Below are 16,817 nucleotides of genomic sequence, written 5' to 3' on the forward strand. Positions count from 1 at the left end.
TATTTCCGCCTTGTGTTTATCTCCCAAACAGCAGGTGGCGGTAGTGAGGTGTAGTGGACACACGATGCATCATATTGACCCTCAGCGGCGCGGGAGAAGAAATTCAGAGAGTGTGTGTGTGAGAGAGATAGAGGGAGAGAGAGAGAGAGAGAGAGAGAGAGAAAGAAAGAAAGAAAGAAAGAAAATAAGAAAATAAGAAAATATAAAGAAAAGAAAAGAAAAGAAAAGACGTACACGCAAATTTATTGAAACGTTATTTACTCATTTAAAATTCAAACATTTATTTCTTTTCCCAGGTGTGTATCTGAGTATAACTCGTTCAAACTGATCAAGACAGTGATCTTTAAGCGAGCCATTAGCTAGTTACTAAGTAGTTAGCTAGCTGACTATTTGAACTAGCCAGAAGCTAGCATCCGTGTTATACATAGCTAGCCGCTAGTTGCTGCGTTCTTTGTAGTAGAGAGTTACGTTAACCAAAATAGTTGTTTTCGGTTGGATTTTTGTGTGTGTATTTTTCCACATATAATTATTTTTTGGTTATCTTGACCGCGCGTGTTTCTGTATATAATATGTACATCTGCTTTAGCCTCTTATTCAGTCAGGCCTCTTTAGCTAGCTAACTTTGCTAATGTGCTTGGAAATAGCAGCCAGCTCTGCAAATAAAATACGACTCAGCCGGGTGTTTTCGCGAGAGCCCACAGTCACATTGACTTTTTGTTAATCAGTCAAAACTGATACAAATATTTGCTTTAATAATGTGTTGGAAACGGGTGATATTGCTAGCTTTATTATTGAGATGATGTGTGATTGCATCTGCAGGATTGAATACACTGGATGTGGCTAAAGCTATGATCCTGTACTCATTACTCTGCTTCTTTTCCTGATAAATGTGATTCTCAGACAGAATGGCAGCAGACTGGTTGGGCAGCCTTGTTTCAATCAACTGTGGTCCAACTTTGGGAGTGTATCAAGGAGAAGTGTCCTCGGTTGATCAGGCCACTCAAACCATCTCCCTCAAACAACCGTTTCACAATGGCATCAAGTGTCCTGTGCCTGAGGTCACTTTCAGGTAGGGGCTCAGGTTCAGAATCCATCCCGTGAATTGGCTGTGTAACACAGTCATGGTTCTGGGACGTTATCCTCTAGACTAAATATATTTCCTGCATTCTGACAATGCTTCTCCTTCTATGTGTTTACAGTGCCATGGATATCAAAGAGCTCAAAATCTTGGAAATCCGTAACTGCTCCAATGGAGTCACGAAGCGGAGTGTTCCTGAATCTGGCTCCTCTGTAACTGGTTACGCTGGACGCAAGGATAAAGGTGGAGGTAGCGGAGTCAATAGCACTCCTGTAAACGTGCCCAAAGCTGAGCCTAGGCTTCATGATGGAGGCATGTCTCCTTCACAGCACTACTCCAAGAGCTATGTAGAGCGCCACGTAGATATGGTAGGCCAGAGTAAAGGCTTCAGACGAAGACACAACTCGTGTAAGTATATACACAATATATACTGGTTGCACAAAGCCTTCTTTTATATGACTTTTTATATATACTTTGGAATGACAGTGTGATACTAATGCAAAACCTACAATACATCCACAAGATGGACAGGACAACAGAACAATATTGGACAAATTATTGTCAAAATAAATCATTATAATTAATCAGGAGTTGTGAAAACCCTTTAAATTAAGCTGTGTGTCATGATATTCCAGTGAATAGAGTAGAATCTGACTTTACATGCTTCTGGCTTGGTGTAACTTATATGTGGTATATTACACTTGTTAAAGAAATAAGGTATTTGTCAGAGAAACATGCAACTGTGTTTCACTTCTTCTCCTCTCCCCTTGTGGGTCAATCACAATTCCGTATCCCACAGCACCCTCGGGCAGTTTTTCATTGCAACAACATGACACAACAAGCCTGTATTGAGTTGCTGCACTGACGGAAGTGTTCAAATAAACCTGCATGTTTTGTTACTAAACAGATGTCTGAGCTGCATTTATTTATTTTTTTAATATTTTGTTTTTCCATTCATTTCATATAAATAAATATAATTTTGTAATATACACACACATGTATATATGTGAAGTGCTTGTTTATTTTTCTTCCAGGGTCGTCGAGCAGTAGATTAGCAAATCAGGTCACTCCGAAGAAGAACGGCTCGAAGAATGGCCTGATGAAGAACAAAGATGATGAATGTTTTGGCGACAGCATTGACGATGTTCTAGATGAGGATTTTGACTTTGAGGGGAACTTGGCACTCTTCGACAAAGCTGCCGTCTTCTCGCAGATCGATTCATCAGACCGGAGAGGTAACGGTGCACGGACACGGGGGAATCCTGCAGAGCAGACACCCTCGCGTTACCGACATGATGAGAACATTCTGGAAGCCAAGCCCGTTGTGTATAGACAGATCATAGTGCCTCAGGCTGGGGCAAAGGAATATAGCACTGGTAAGAATATGATCAGTACTTAAAATTAATGACCATCCTGTTTTATTTGAAGGTGATTATAATTGGGTTATTTAATTCCACGATTTATAGTTTTTGTTCTACATCTTGTAAATAATTCACTGATGTAGTGGTGTCATAGACTTTTTTTTTGTGTTCCAAGATTCGGGGCTTGTTGTCCCCAGTATCTCGTACGAGTTGCACAAGCGCTTGCTGAGTGTGGCTGAGAATTACGGTCTCTCTCTGGAGCGTAGGCTGGAGATGACTGGAGTGTGTGCCAGTCAGATGGCTCTCACACTGCTTGGAGGCCCAAACAGGTCGGTGTGTGATTTAACGGTATTTAAGGCTGTATGGGGTTTTAATTATTTTTTATAAATGTACATAATTATAACTGCAGCAAACATTATATTTCAAATTGGCCTTTGTTTGTGGTGGTTTTGTTCCAGAGCAATGTAGATCTCCTTTTGTGGAAAAACCAAGCACTACATTACATTACATCTTTTGCAGACTCACACCTAAAAATTTGCACCAGCGTCCAACGGTGGCTTTGCTGTGTGGGCCGCATGTACAGGGAGCTCAGGGAATCAGCTGCGGCCGCCACCTGGCTAACCACGAAGTGGAGGTCGTCCTCTTCCTCCCTAACTTTGTGAAAATGCTAGAAGCCATCACCAGTGAACTTGCACTGTTCGGCAAGACGGGAGGCAAACAGGTTTCCAGCGTCAAAGGTACTTGTGCAGTCACATGTTGCTAGTGCTGTACTTATAATGCCCACTGTAAAACTTGGCATTGAATCTTATTCAGATGTAATTCAATGTTGTGATTCACAAATATTCAAATATATTATCTTTTTTTATGATTTGATCAAAGAAAATCAGCAGTATAATGCAAATCAAAAGAAAAGCTGTTATGTGGCAGGTTAAATCAAATTAAAGAGGTTAAAGCCTATACTAATCTTTATTTGTAATAGGAGCTCATCACAATTCAGACCTTGTCGTTTCAAGTCATGAACAAAACCTTTAGTTAAATGCATTTCAATTTTACTGTTTTAAATTAGATATGTTGGTAGTTGGTGGTTTTCCACCAAGGTTGTGGTTTTCTACCGGCGTACACGCTAAATTCATTAAGGCCTGTCTTGTCAGGTTGTCTGAATAGGTTTTTCCTACCTAGAGAATGATAACTAAAGGTACTTTCACCTCCAGAATTATTGGCACCTTTTAGGAAATCAAGCAAACTCACACATGCAATGAATCATAGAATGATTTATAGTTTGGTATTAACTGCAGCATAAGGAAAAAAATAATTTGTATTTCTTATTATTATTATTAATTACTTTGTAATTCTGTAAATAGTTTAACTGTATGGTGCATTGGGGAGTGTGTTTGTATTGCACCTGATATTAAGACATTCTCACATCAGATAAGAAATGTAAAACGGATACAGAAGGTAAAACTCAGCTGCAGCCAAAACAAGGTTGTTTTGTTTTTTTTAAGAGCGACCACAGTTCAGTCTCACTAATTGTCTTGATGTTGTTTTCAAATGGGTGTAGATAGTTGGAGCCTTTTAGTGAAGCAGTGTCAGCAGTAGGTGGAAGTAGTCGCTGTGCTTTGAGGATTTAAAAATGGTAGAATATTTTATTTGAATTAACGTGTGAATATAACGAGTCCAAATTAGCCTCTTAATTGAGGTCTTCACAATTCATGTGTATTGTTTTGAGATGCATTGTTTACATTAAAATGATGGAATATATGAAAGTTTTGTCATTTTAAATGATCAAGTATCCCAGCCATGTTAATGCACTTGTTGGTAAGCTGCAATCTTTTCTCTGTGCTCTCTCTCAGATTTACCAGATACCCCAGTGGACCTGGTCATAAACTGTCTGGACTCTCATGAGAACACTTTCCTGAGGGAGCAGCCGTGGTACCGTGCAGCGGCTGACTGGGCCAATCAGAACCGAGCCCCTGTGCTTAGTATAGATCCTCCAGTGAGCGGGCAGGAGCAAGCTGTGGAGGCAAAGTGGTCCCTCTGCCTGGGCCTCCCGCTCCCGCTGCCAGAGAGAGCAGGTCGAGTCTACCTGTGTGATATTGGCGTCCCTCGCCAAGTGTTTCAGGAGGTGGGCATCAAGTACCACTCGCCCTTCGGCTGCAAGTTTGTCATCCCACTGCACACATAAACATGCTGTAACCCAGACTGTAACAGGGTGTCAGGCACAGGGTCAGTGAGCCAGAACCTGCCTTAAATCCCAGGGTGATCAGATGTCAGTGTGAGCAAGCTCCTTCTGTTGTGGTTCTGATTCCAGCATCTTATTTCTGTTAAATTCTTTAAAGCTATATTCAAGTCCTGGATGTTGAATTTGGGAAAAGGGAAGAAGACTAGAGGAACACACCCAGCTTGTGGTTCTGCCTTCTGCGTGTTTACTGCAGAGCCAGCCTCTGACACTTTCTGCATTTTTATTTTGAATCGAATTTATCTTTAATTGATTCTTTATAGTCTTTACAGACTAACGATGGGGTTTGAGCAGTGGGGCTCAGATCTGTTTGCACAAAGACGTGATATTTCATCTTATTACATGCTGTGTAGAGATGACATCAACGCAGAACCAGAACAATCCTGCTTGGGACTTGTTTATCCGAGTTAAACAGTCTATTTTGCTTAGATTCCTTTCAATGCTCAACAGTTATTTTGTATTGAAATGAATTCGTTCAATTTGCTTCTTCCTTGTCTGGAAAATAATTGTAGCATTTAGGGATTTAATTTGACTTTTTTTTTCAAGCTTGTGCCAAATGTGATCAAAGTCAACACTGATGTGCGGAGTCAAAGGGCCTTGGGGTATTTAAAGAGGTAATCAAAGCCTTGTTTGACTTTCTGTCACCCAAGCAGGTAGGAAAATGTACTGAAAAATATCCTTTCATTTTTCTCTCAGTACCATACAGGTTAATTTTATTTATTGGCCTGAATGACAGACAAACACCAACAGTTCACATCACTTATTCAAACGGTTTATTTTTCTTACAAGAATTGTGCAGCAGTTTTGGTACTTTTTGTCTGATGTGACATTATTATAAGCTTATTTGGAAACGGATCTACACTTGTACTTTATGACGTTGCACACTTTTATACAAGTTTCATGATGAACAGATATACAAACAACAAGAAGCTCTCCAATTCCAAGCTGTTTGTATTTGAAAGTTTAACACTTTCAGTTTTCATTTAAACGGAGTTGTGTCTTTAAAGAAAATCTACCATTTGGTTGCTTGAGAAAAGGAACTTTTGAAATTGTTCAGTGTTAAACATTTTAACTATGTCAGTCTTGTTGACTGAACAATATTGTTTTTGTCACCCTTATTAACTTTTGTAGAATATTTTTCTTGTTTTGTAATTTAATCTCTCCCCCCCATTTTTTTTTAATGGTTTTTGTTGTAGTTTTTCTTTAGGCTAGTTTTCATCATGTATTGTCATTGGAGAAAAATACAAATGGTTTGCATGTACACAGAGATATTTCCACAGTTTAACCTGACGTTACTCGAGTAGGAAGGCATGGTAGTACTCGACATGCTGCATTTTATACATGACAGTGAAGTTTGATTTAAGGAGACGCATGGGGAGTGCTTTTATTCTTCCCTCTGCCTCTCTTTCTATTTGCAGTTTCCTTGGCTTTAAAGTTGCTTTATGGGAATTCCTGGATTGGCCACCTATTGTGAAATTTAGCAAAAATGTTACATGTTTGTGGACAGTGGTAGAGTGACAAGAAAATGTATATGAAGTGCTTCTTTAATAGATGACAATAATAGTATATTGCATATCAAAGCCTATTCCCCTTCATAGCTGCACTCATCATTTGTCAAGTAGTGAATATTAGCTGTCTTTAAAATGAGGATGGTGTTTTAGATTACACTTTTCGTTTCTACAAAATCTAAAGCTAGAATCCTTACCTCTCCTGTGTTGGGAAGAAAATATCAAGTATACGAAGGAAGTTGCTGACCCCGTGTCTGTAGTTCTAGTAAAAGACCAGAAGGCGGTTGTGAAAATACGTCGTACAAAGTGCCAAATGTGTCGCTGAGTCGAAATCTAGGCATTTATAATAGATCAGCTGCACTTGCACTATCTTTACTGAAGTGTACAGTATTAATTAGCTGAGTGTCATTTAATGCAGAGACACTTAAATCATAGCTATGAAAATGTCTAGCTTAGCTCTCAGCTATTAATGAGTTCTCAGTCTTCTAGTTCTCTAATTTGCAGCAGTGCAGCCAACAGGGTTTGGAGTTTTGCCTTGTTGTCATTGACTTTTGCAATATTAAATCTTGAATGAACCTTGAATCTGTGAGTGATTAGGCAAAGTATAATCAACGTTTGAGGACTAACGTGTGTCTCAAGGCACTAGGCTCACACAGCTGAGCAACTTGTATCTGCTCTTTAATGCAAGATATTCTGATAGTTTTCAGCATTATTCATTTTTTTTCATTTGTTTCTTGCTTAAGTGCTTTGTAAGAAAGAATGGTGAAAATTGAAGCTTCCAAATATTCCTAAAGAATAGCTCTGGTCATTTATTTGCATTTTTTTTTTTTTTTTTTTTTTTTTTTTTTTTTTTTTTTTTGAAATGAAGCTAGAATTGATGCTGGTTAAAGGGTTCAGAGCTAATTTATATTGCAATAACTTGTTTTGTTCATTTTCATTTTGTTCACCTCAAAACAGTTGGATTCAATTTATTCCAGCAGAGGGTTGTTTTTTTTTTGATTGTTTTTTGAAGCAGTAACAAGTGTGTATTATACCCTAAGCACTGAGTTGAGCATATTGTGTGCAGATAAATGCACTTGTATCATTCCAGGAATGAGAGATTTAACTTAATTTCTTTGTAGAGAGATTTGTTAACTACATTTATTTCTGACAACAGACCAAAAAAAGGTGGTGTCCTTTTTTCTTTTTCTTTTTCTTCTTTTTTTTTCCCTTTCCCCTGCAAAAAAACTGATGTTTTTTTCTGTGGTCATTTGCAGTTAGCATAATTATTTTGTTTTATTTTTTGCTTCCCTGTAATGCAGTGAGAATGGGTGTTTAGTCCCCTAGCCATCTAAAGCCAACATTAGTTATAATGGGGCCTTGTTTTGTTTATAGTCATGTTCACTGTTGAGATTTAGGGCTATTTAAAAAATGCAAAACATTTCCTGATGTTCTTTCCTTTTTTTGGGGGGGGGCTATCCACTGTGTCTGAGAAGCTTACAACAAAAATGACTATTTTACTCTCCTGGTTCATTGTTTGGAACATAACACAATTGCAAAGTATGATTTAGTTTGTGACTACTGTGGCTTGGTTTGTGAAAGAACGACCTTATTTCAAAGTCACTGATGTATAACATCAATGTTTAGAAAGATTTGGGTGTCAATACATTATGGTTGACAAAATGTTAAACTTGAGATTGAATGAATAAAGTATTGACTGCAGCTCGGTTGTAATGTAATATTATTGGTCATCCAAGCTACCTTTTTACGAAAGCTTGTGAACCCTTTAGAATTTTTTAAAAAATCTTTTGTCATCAGAAGTCCTACAAGTAGGCAAAGAGAACTTAATTAAACAAATGAGACAAAAATATTATACTTGGTCATTTATTTATTTAGGAAAGTGATCCAATATTACATATGAGTGGCAAAAGTATGTGGACCTCTAGGATTAGCAGTTAATTTGAAGGTGAAATTAGTCAGGTGTTTTCAATCAGTGGGGTGAAGGGTGTGGAGTGAGCACCCTGTTTTATTTAAAGAACAGGGATCTATCAAAGTCTGATCTTCACAAAAGTCTGTTTGTAGAAGTGTATCATGGCATGAATAAAGGAGATTTCTGAGGCCCACAGCAAAAGAGCCATTGATGCTCATCTGGCTGGAAAAGGTTACAAGTGGAGATGTATCGGCCGATTTAAAGGCAATTTTTCACGCTATAGGCTGATAGTTTAAAAACATCCGATGATCGGGGCCGATTATATCCCGTCAATCAAAAGTGGGTGGGAGAGCATCGGTTTCGTGCTGTGTGTAAAGATGATGTCTCTTGTGTGGAATGATGACAAATCTGCAGTTTGTAAGCTCTGTAAACTCTACACTGCTAAAATCTTACACTGGAAGTGAGCAGAAGTGAAGCAGGAGTTTCGGCGTCAAGTCTAAATTTTGTTTTTTTTTGGCCACGCTGAATTAAAGTGTCAATACACATTTGAAAGATTTAAATGAAGATGAGTTGACAAAGTATATATCACACAGAAAATATATTTGTAGAGTACTATATTTCATATCCCCTTAAAATATATATAAATATATATATATATATATATATATAAGTTTATTATATATTACTAGTTTGATGTTCAGTGATGAATTCGAAATGATTTTGTTTGTGGAGAGTGAATGTGAGACTAACTGGAGGTTTTTTAGAATTCAGTCCATGTTAATATGAATTAATAACATTCAGTAAGTTAAGAAATCTTACTTTAATCTTCGGAATTTAGTTCATGTCTTAATGTTAGAGTAATGTGTTTTCTGTTTGAGACCAGTTACTGTGAAACAACTTTCTGAAATGGAGAGAGTTTTTATTTGCATTTCTTTCAGAATTGAGGAGTCTATTAATTATTAATTTAAAACAAGGCATAAACGGCAAAACTATCGGTTATCGTATCGGCCAATATCACTCTGAATAATCGGTTATCAGTATAGGCAGAGAAATTTAGTATCGTGCATCTCCAGTTACAAGGTTACATGATAATTGGGTTCTCTTTGTTTAGTTTTAGTGTGAAAATCTGATGTTTTAGGTCATATTTATGCAGAGATATAGAAAATCTATAAAACGTTCAGGCACCCCTGTATAAGGAGCATGCTGTCATGCAGGTGCATTGTAGCACTCAATCTTGCACTAAGTAAAAACATGATTTATTAATGCAGTTGGACCAAGTTGTCTATGTAGGATTCCTTTTCTGTGTTTATTGATTCGAGCTGTTCAGTTCAAAGCTAACAACAAACTCCTAAATTCTCACAAGGTGGCGACGTTAGACCAGAATGCCAAAGAGTTGGGATCTTGTATGTCTGTCCTCAAAACTCTGAGCAGTTTAGTCCTCATTTCTAGCTCATGTTGTAAGTTTAGTAGGTAGCTTTACCAGAGCCCTTGAGTATTAGAAACTTTAGAGCAACTATGAGTCCAATACAGCAGTGTAATTAAGTAGACAGTCATATTACACCATGAAACAAATCCTGGGCATGCAATTTAGTTCCTTGTTCTTTTTGGCCTGTTTTTTAATTCATTAATATATTCATTATTTATATTTAATAACGGCTTTATCCTGGTCATGGTCACAGTGGATCTGGAGCCAGTCCGTGGAACACTGGATGTGCTCAGTCCACTGCTATTCACTCTGCTGACTCATGTTTGTGCATCAACGCACAGCTCGAATCACATCAAGTTCGCCGATGACACGACCGTGGTGGGTCTCATCAGCAAGAACAACAAGTCAGCATAAAGAGGTGAGGTGCAGCGGTTAAAGGACTTGTGCAGAGCCAAGAACCTGTCTCTGAATGTGGACAAAACAAAAGAGATGGCTGTTGAGATCAGGAGAGCACGGCTCTCTGCTGAACGATGACTGCTCCTCCGTGGAGATCGTCAAGGGCACCAAATTCCTTGGTGTTCACCTGGCAGAGAACCTCACCTGGTTCCTCAACATCAGCTCCATAACTAAGAAAGCCCAGCAGTGCCTCTACTTTCTGTGAAGGCTGAAGAAAGCCTATCTCCCACCCCTCATCCTCGCCACATTCTACAGAGGAACCATTGAGAGCATCCTGAGCAGCTGCATCACTGTCTGGTTTGGAAATTGCACCAGATCGGATCGCAAGACCGTGCAGCGGATAATGAGAACAGGCTGAGAAGATCATCAGGGTCTCTCTTCCCTCGATCATAGACGTTTACACCACACGCTGCATCCGCAAACCAACAGCATTGTGGAGGACCCGACACACCTCTCAGACAAACCTGCCATCTGGAAAAAGTTACCAGGGCCCTCACGGCCAGACTGTGTAACCGTTTCATCCCCCAAGCCATCAGACTCCTCAATACTCACTGACTGGACTGACACACACTCATACTGAACTGATCACCATCCCACTCCCCTTAAAATTTTTTGCACATTTTTGTACTGGCAAGCTGTATTTTTGTTGCTACTGTACTTAAAAAAAATTATGTTCAAATTCTTGTCACCACTATCCTCTTTTCCTGGCTGTCACCGTAATAACTGCTATGTCCACATATGGTATAAGCTTATCTGCTGAATACTGTCGGAGTATGTTATATTTATATTCACAGCATTTATCTATCTATCTATCTATTTATTTATTTATTTATTTATTTACTTAATGATATATTTTCTTAAATTATATTGTTATTCTTTTGTACTACCTGTTATTTTGGACACTTCCATACTAGAACTGTGTACTGGTCGGCACTACACTGTCACTGTGCCCATTGTCCTGCTTTAGCAGTTACTGTGCTGTGTTGTTCATATATATGTGTATATATGTGTGTATGTATGTGTGTATATATATATATATATATATATATATATATATCGTCATAAATTTTAGCACGGAAATCTGCTAGCATTTGGAAACACTCTACATAGTTAAATTATTTTGTTTAAAGATCTTTTTTTTCTTTTTCCCCTCTTATTTTCTTATTTTAGTATTGCCCTTCAGAAGCTACATAATTTTATGCTACATATATTTAAATGTTTCCCATATCACAAAATAACAATTTACATCGATCGTCCTGTTCAAAAGCTTACACCCCCTGTTTCTTAATGTATTATGTTCCCTTCTTGGGCATCAGTGAATGTTTGCACCTTTTGTAATAGTTGTGTACGAGTCCCTCAGTTGTCCTCACAGTGAAAAGATGGATCTCAGCATCATATAGCCGCTGTTGGAAAGGAGTCAAATATGCAGAATACCCTGGAAAAGCAAAGAATGTGCAGGACCTGGAGGATTTTTCTGAAGAACAGTGGACACAGTTTAACTGTTCAGGACAAACAAAGGACTCATGAACAACTATCACAAAACATAAACACAGACACTGATCATCCAGGTAACAACACACAGTATTGATAATCAAGCATACAGGATGTAGACTTTTGAACTGGCTACTTTGTGTAAATTCAGTTATCATTGTGTTTTGTGGATTACATGTAAACATCTGTTATGTGAAATAGCTTATTCAGGACAGTGCTAAATAAAATAAAAACCAAAAATTTATGATCCCAGTTATCATTTTTCTTAAGTGTTTAACATTTTATAGATGCTGACCTCAACTGTAATTTCATTTAGGCTTGGTTGGCATGGAGATGCGCGCGTGCCCATAAATGCGCATGCGCTCTAGCGTGGCTCGTGGAGAAAAAAAAAAGCAAAGAAAAAAAAAGTCCGCTTCCTTTTGAGGACGCCTGTGTGAATGTGTGTGTGAGAATGTGTGTTGGCGGTTACCGAGAGCAGAAGCAGGTCTGCTGAAGGGTTTTGCTCTCATTACAGATTGGAAACGTGCAATAGCGGATGCAGACAGCCTTGAGTGCCTTTGTTGAAGCTCTCGAGCTGCACCAGTCTGATTCCGGTTTAGGGTTAGCGCACTGGCCTGGGTGTTATGGTTGAAGCTTTCACAGTGTTTTAAGGCTTTAGGTTTACGCCTTTCTCTATTGTCTGTGTTGATGAAACAAGCGGAGTCTCACTTGAGAGGAAGACCTTCTCCTTCGGCTGTTGCATGTTTTTGACTCGTCAGGGAACAAAACTGCGGCTGGTGCTTTGACTCGGACCTGAAGCCGACCAGTTATTAGGAACATCTTCAAAACAGTTTCCTAATTTGCTTCTCACCAGTGTTGCACCACTCAACAAGCAAGCGGATACAGGTCAGTTTGTGTTTATTATCAACATATCTGCTGGCCTGGTGGATGTTTAACACCTCAAACAAGTTCTTTTGGTGTCTGTAGTGTTATTTAAATCCATGCGATTGCAAGTATAGTCCTACATACATGTCCTAACTTCTATCTCTTCCTCTCTATTTGCCTATACTGACTTGGCTTCTCCCTTTTCTGTCCTCATCCCATGCACGGCTTCATTTATTCTCCATACACAATGTAGTCATTTGAAGAACATTTCAAATGGGCACATTGTGCAGGATATAAAGTATGTAGAAGGGCTTGGCCTCCACACAGCTGTCCCAGTTATGCTGTCTCAAGTGGCCTTGTTGAAGCTTCAGTGCATATTAACTCTCAAGTGGTCCACTGGGTTTTGTTAATGGTCTGGTATTCCCAGTAAATTCCCAGTAATGTTCACGTAATAAAATGGCACACGGTGTCCTCTTGAGTCTGGCCAGTTTGTCAGGATGGAGGAAGTGAGTGCTTCATTCGGGCTGAGGATCGACCCTCCTCCCCCAGTGCACTATGGTTAACTGGAACCTTGGGGATTTGATGGCTTCATGTCCTTATTATAGATCTGGGAACTGAAGAAAGTAGTAGTCTTGTGCTGATCATTTATACAATAGACCGCAATATTCAGTCAATGACATTATCATGGGCACTTCAAAACAGCAACGTCTCTGCGTTCTAATGGGGAAAAGCTTGTGTAAGTAAGCATAATTTTTTAAAATTTAATTTTATGGGAGTCTTATACGAAGTATGATATATGAAGATTGCTTAGGGACAGTTGTCTTCTAACGGTGCTCAACTGTCCTTCGTGGAAAAGGCCGTGATTCTCTTTCCCAGCGTGAGTAGATGTAGACGTACACTGTGATGAATTGTTATTGATGTATGAAAATTTAACGGTAATCACCTAATCTTGTATCATAGAGGTGCAGTGGGTAACTTGCTGTCTCACGTGCTGCCCGGTCTTCAGTTCAGACGTGAACTTGGGTTCCTATCTGGGTTTTGTGTGTTCTTTCCATTATCCGTGTGGGGTTTAGTTGGCAGGAAAACAGTATTGCCTCAATGTTAGAGTTACTACTATGCTTAGATTTATGTCCGGGTTACTGTTGCGTAACCAACATGTATATTTTTGTAATTTTCCCCCCTTATATCTACTTTGTTCATATTTAACTGACTGACACGTCATTGGAGTTTTGTGATGTAAGAATTTCACTGTTTTTTATATATATATATAATATATAAAATATATATATATATATATATATATATATATATATATATATATATATATATATATATATATATATATATATATATATATATATATATATATATATAAAAGATATGTGTGTATATATAAGATATGTGTGTATATAAAATTGTGTGTGTGTGTATAAATTGTGATTGTGACAATAAATCTGATTTAAGGCCTAAAACACTGGGTAATTTAAATGGGAAACTTGGGGTAATTTGATTTAAGAAACAGGAGGAACAGTAGTAGAAATGTATATTTCAGTGTCAAGTTGGTCATGTAAAATGTAAAAAAAAAAAAAAAAAATTGTGATGATCCTTGAGGTTCCTTTGTGTCTTACCTCCCAGAAACATGCTAGCGGGTTAATTTGCTTCTCTGAACTGTCCCTAGGTGTGAATGTGTGTGTGAATGTGTATTCCACTGCGGCCCTGACCAGGATAAAGCGCTTACTGAAAATGGAATTATGTTGACGATGACAATAATTAGAAATTTGCACAACAGTAATTGTTGTGCATGTTAAATATCTTGAGACATATAATCATTTTCTAGGCATGCTCTTCTAATCCTCAGAAGAAAGCATATTTTATTTAAATAATGTGTGTAATTTAAGGCCGGTCCGTATCCTAAGTTTTATTAAGTCTCATACTTGCCTGAATTTTCTATTAATGCATTGCACGTTTCCACATATCTAAACATCTAAACATGAATGCTATTGTCTCAAATTTGGTGTTAATTTTAGGAGTACCAATGTCAGAAAAAATGCCTCCTTTGTTATTAAAATATGGAACATGTACAAAAATTCCCACCAGTCAAATGGGCAATTATTCAAATGCTTCTCTTCTTCTGGTGTCAAAAATAGGCCTAGTGTGGTGGGGTTTTTTTTTTGTTGTTGTTTTGGAGCTGATTTGAATTATTGAACAAGAGATGGATTTAGTTGTGCTGGCCTCAGAAGGTCACTTCCTCCTTCTCGGCACAGAGCGCACACTCTGACCTCACTGGCACTCCGGCAAGTTCCAGTCAAATCCCACAGCCTGCACCATCCCACACAGTCAGCCGTGTTATTACACATCGGCTTTGTACCGATAATGTGCAGTGGTCTTAAGGATAGTATTGATATTGTAATACCCGCACCAGTGTTTTGATTGGTAACCAAAGGCACTCCTTTTGTAAGACTGTTCGTATTAGATGCAAGTCATAGTTTGATCTTTACAGTTTGACCACAGAGAGTTTTTGTTTTTTATTGTTCCAGAGAAATCTAAATGTGTTTAGATGCTCAGCCCTGTTATTTGTGGTGGGGTTTCCCCTGCTCTGAACTGTTTTTATTTTTTATTTATTTGCTCAGCCTCCTTTCCTTTATGACTAGAAACATACTGTGGTGAAATGGTCTTTATTTAGGCTTTTATGAGCCCCAGTTTTTTGTGTTTACAGTAGTGTAAACCTGTCACTTTGCTTACCGTGTCCATACAGCGCGAATGCAGCTACCTTTCAAGCGTGCAGTGGTTTAGAAAACAGGCCTGGCTTTGATGCTTTCGTTGCTTGCAGCAGCTCCGGCGTGCTTCACTTGCACATGGTCTCTTGATAAAGTCTTCAGTTGAAATCCACCCTGGTAGGCAGAGTGTAAACAGGATGAATGTTGCATTTGGTGTGTGTCCCCCGGGCCTTTGACTTTGGCAGCTGCCTTCTCGCAAGCACACGCTGCTTCCACAGTGAAAGGACTGTTCAGACGGCCGAAAGTCAGTGTGGCTGTAAACAAGCAGTCACGCTGCATCAGCGGGACACACTCACTCATGTTGATCCTGTGATGTGCCATGCACACACTTAATTAAGATGCAAACAGAATGACAGCAACGTTTTAGAGTTTACTCAAATGTTGCATCAGCAGAATGAACGTAACAGTATTGGAAGAGTACGGCTTGCAGGAATGCATCTTCAAAGTGGAAGCTAACCACGCTAATTGCACGTCCACAGCCCATATATATGATGCAAAATCATCAAGCACAGTGCAACTGGACTGCCTAAACTCCAGATGTAATGAATCTTTTACAAATTCATTACAGACTTGACAAGTTTTAGTTCGGAATGGTACTGAAGCGATGAACACTGTTCTTCCAATAGATATGTTAGGGACGGTGGTGCTGAAGATCACTGTCTAATAGTCGCTCCAGAATCTTCCATAAATGCTCAGTTGTGTTGCGGTTTGATTATGGGGAAGGCCATAGGATGTGATTCACATCATTGTTATGCTCATCAAACAATTCAGTGAACCCTTGTTCCCTGCACATGGCAGCGGAGGCATCCTGAAAGGGACCACTCCAGTCAGGATTGAAAGGTTTCATTATGGGATAAAGGTGATCAGTCAGAAGAACTTTTATTTATTGCAGTGATGCTTCTCTCGAACATAACAAGTATAGCCAGACCATGCTGGCAAAATCACCCACACAGTATAAAAGAGCTATCGGGTTTTTGTTTTTAATTTGTCAGCAGCTTGTAGATGATTTATTAGCTAGCAAAATGACTAATTGTAGCCTCAATGGAAACTGCATCCTTGTCAAATGAATGATGCCGATGTGGGGGAAAAAACCTGGAAAAAACAATGCATAGTGATTTACATGCTCCACCCATGGCCCATAAAGTTTCTCATTTTTATTGTACACTTTTCTGGCCACAAGCTTCAGAATCTTGAAGGTTGCACTCATTTGTTTGTTTATATATGCACCAGCTTTTGAACAAACATTTGAACCCATTGAGCCTTTCAGAGCAAGATAATGACTGGATTTTGTGAGCTTCTTTAATCTGTTTTAGGAGATTTGTTTGTAAGTAAAATGTTGGCTGATTTAATGTCAGATAACTAGCTTATTTCTCTAAAAGTAAGATGTTGTAGGCCACATTTAGTGATGTGAAGTACCAGACTAGTGAAAGCTAGTCAGACTAGCCAAACCTTCCTGTCATTGCTTTTCCTATCAAGTTTAAAGTGCCCTTATTATGCTATAGATATAAACATGCCTTATTTTGTTTTAGAGCACTTGTGCAATAGGTTTCCATGCATCCAAGGTCAAAAAACACTTTACTTTTCTCATAATTTCCATTGCAGCATCACCACTTTTTCTCAGTGTCACAAATGACTCGCTCAAGGATCCGTTCACTCTAAACTCCTCCTTTCAGAGCAGAGTAGGCTCTCTGAAAGGTCGGATGTCTTCTGT

The 16,817-nt window shown here is 38.7% G+C and overlaps 2 protein-coding genes across 4 annotated transcripts in view; both read left to right on the top strand.

Annotated features, from left to right (window-relative positions):
* Positions 1-104: 104 nt before the first annotated feature.
* Positions 105-7,884, top strand: edc3 (enhancer of mRNA decapping 3 homolog (S. cerevisiae)). Of its 2 annotated transcripts, none has more exons than XM_017474059.3 (7): positions 105-296; positions 901-1,069; positions 1,200-1,486; positions 2,113-2,454; positions 2,615-2,768; positions 2,959-3,176; positions 4,290-7,884. In XM_017474059.3, the coding sequence occupies exons 2-7, from the start codon at positions 906-908 to the stop codon at positions 4,619-4,621; spliced, it is 1,497 nt and encodes a 498-aa protein (XP_017329548.1). In that variant the 5' UTR covers positions 105-296; positions 901-905; the 3' UTR covers positions 4,622-7,884. The 2 variants fall into 2 exon arrangements, with proteins under 2 accessions (XP_017329548.1, XP_047013191.1); XM_047157235.2 differs by having other exon boundaries at positions 905-1,069.
* A 3,965-nt stretch (positions 7,885-11,849) lies between these two features.
* csk (C-terminal Src kinase) overlaps positions 11,850-16,817 on the top strand; it is a 39,698-nt gene continuing 34,730 nt past the window's right edge. Inside the window, exon 1 of one of the 2 annotated variants that reach the window (XM_017474062.3) lies at positions 11,850-12,350. The gene's annotated coding sequence lies outside the window, so the exon portion shown is untranslated. Of the gene's footprint in view, positions 12,351-12,921; positions 13,066-16,817 lie in introns of those variants that run through there. The other variant, XM_017474064.3, reaches the window with a different exon arrangement.

This window comes from Ictalurus punctatus, chromosome 8, assembly GCF_001660625.3.
Source record: "Ictalurus punctatus breed USDA103 chromosome 8, Coco_2.0, whole genome shotgun sequence".
NCBI lineage: Eukaryota > Metazoa > Chordata > Actinopteri > Siluriformes > Ictaluridae > Ictalurus > Ictalurus punctatus.

What these genes read in the sequence shown, in the direction of transcription:
- edc3 (XM_017474059.3), top strand. Translation starts at nt 906, where the DNA reads ATGGCAGCAGACTGGTTGGGCAGCCTTGTTTCAATCAACTGTGGTCCA. An exon ending in CAGACGAAGACACAACTCGT is followed by an intron (nt 1,487 to 2,112) that starts GTAAGTATATAC and finishes TTTTTCTTCCAG; the next exon opens with GGTCGTCGAGCAGTAGATTA. An exon ending in CTGCTTGGAGGCCCAAACAG is followed by an intron (nt 2,769 to 2,958) that starts GTCGGTGTGTGA and finishes CATCTTTTGCAG; the next exon opens with ACTCACACCTAAAAATTTGC.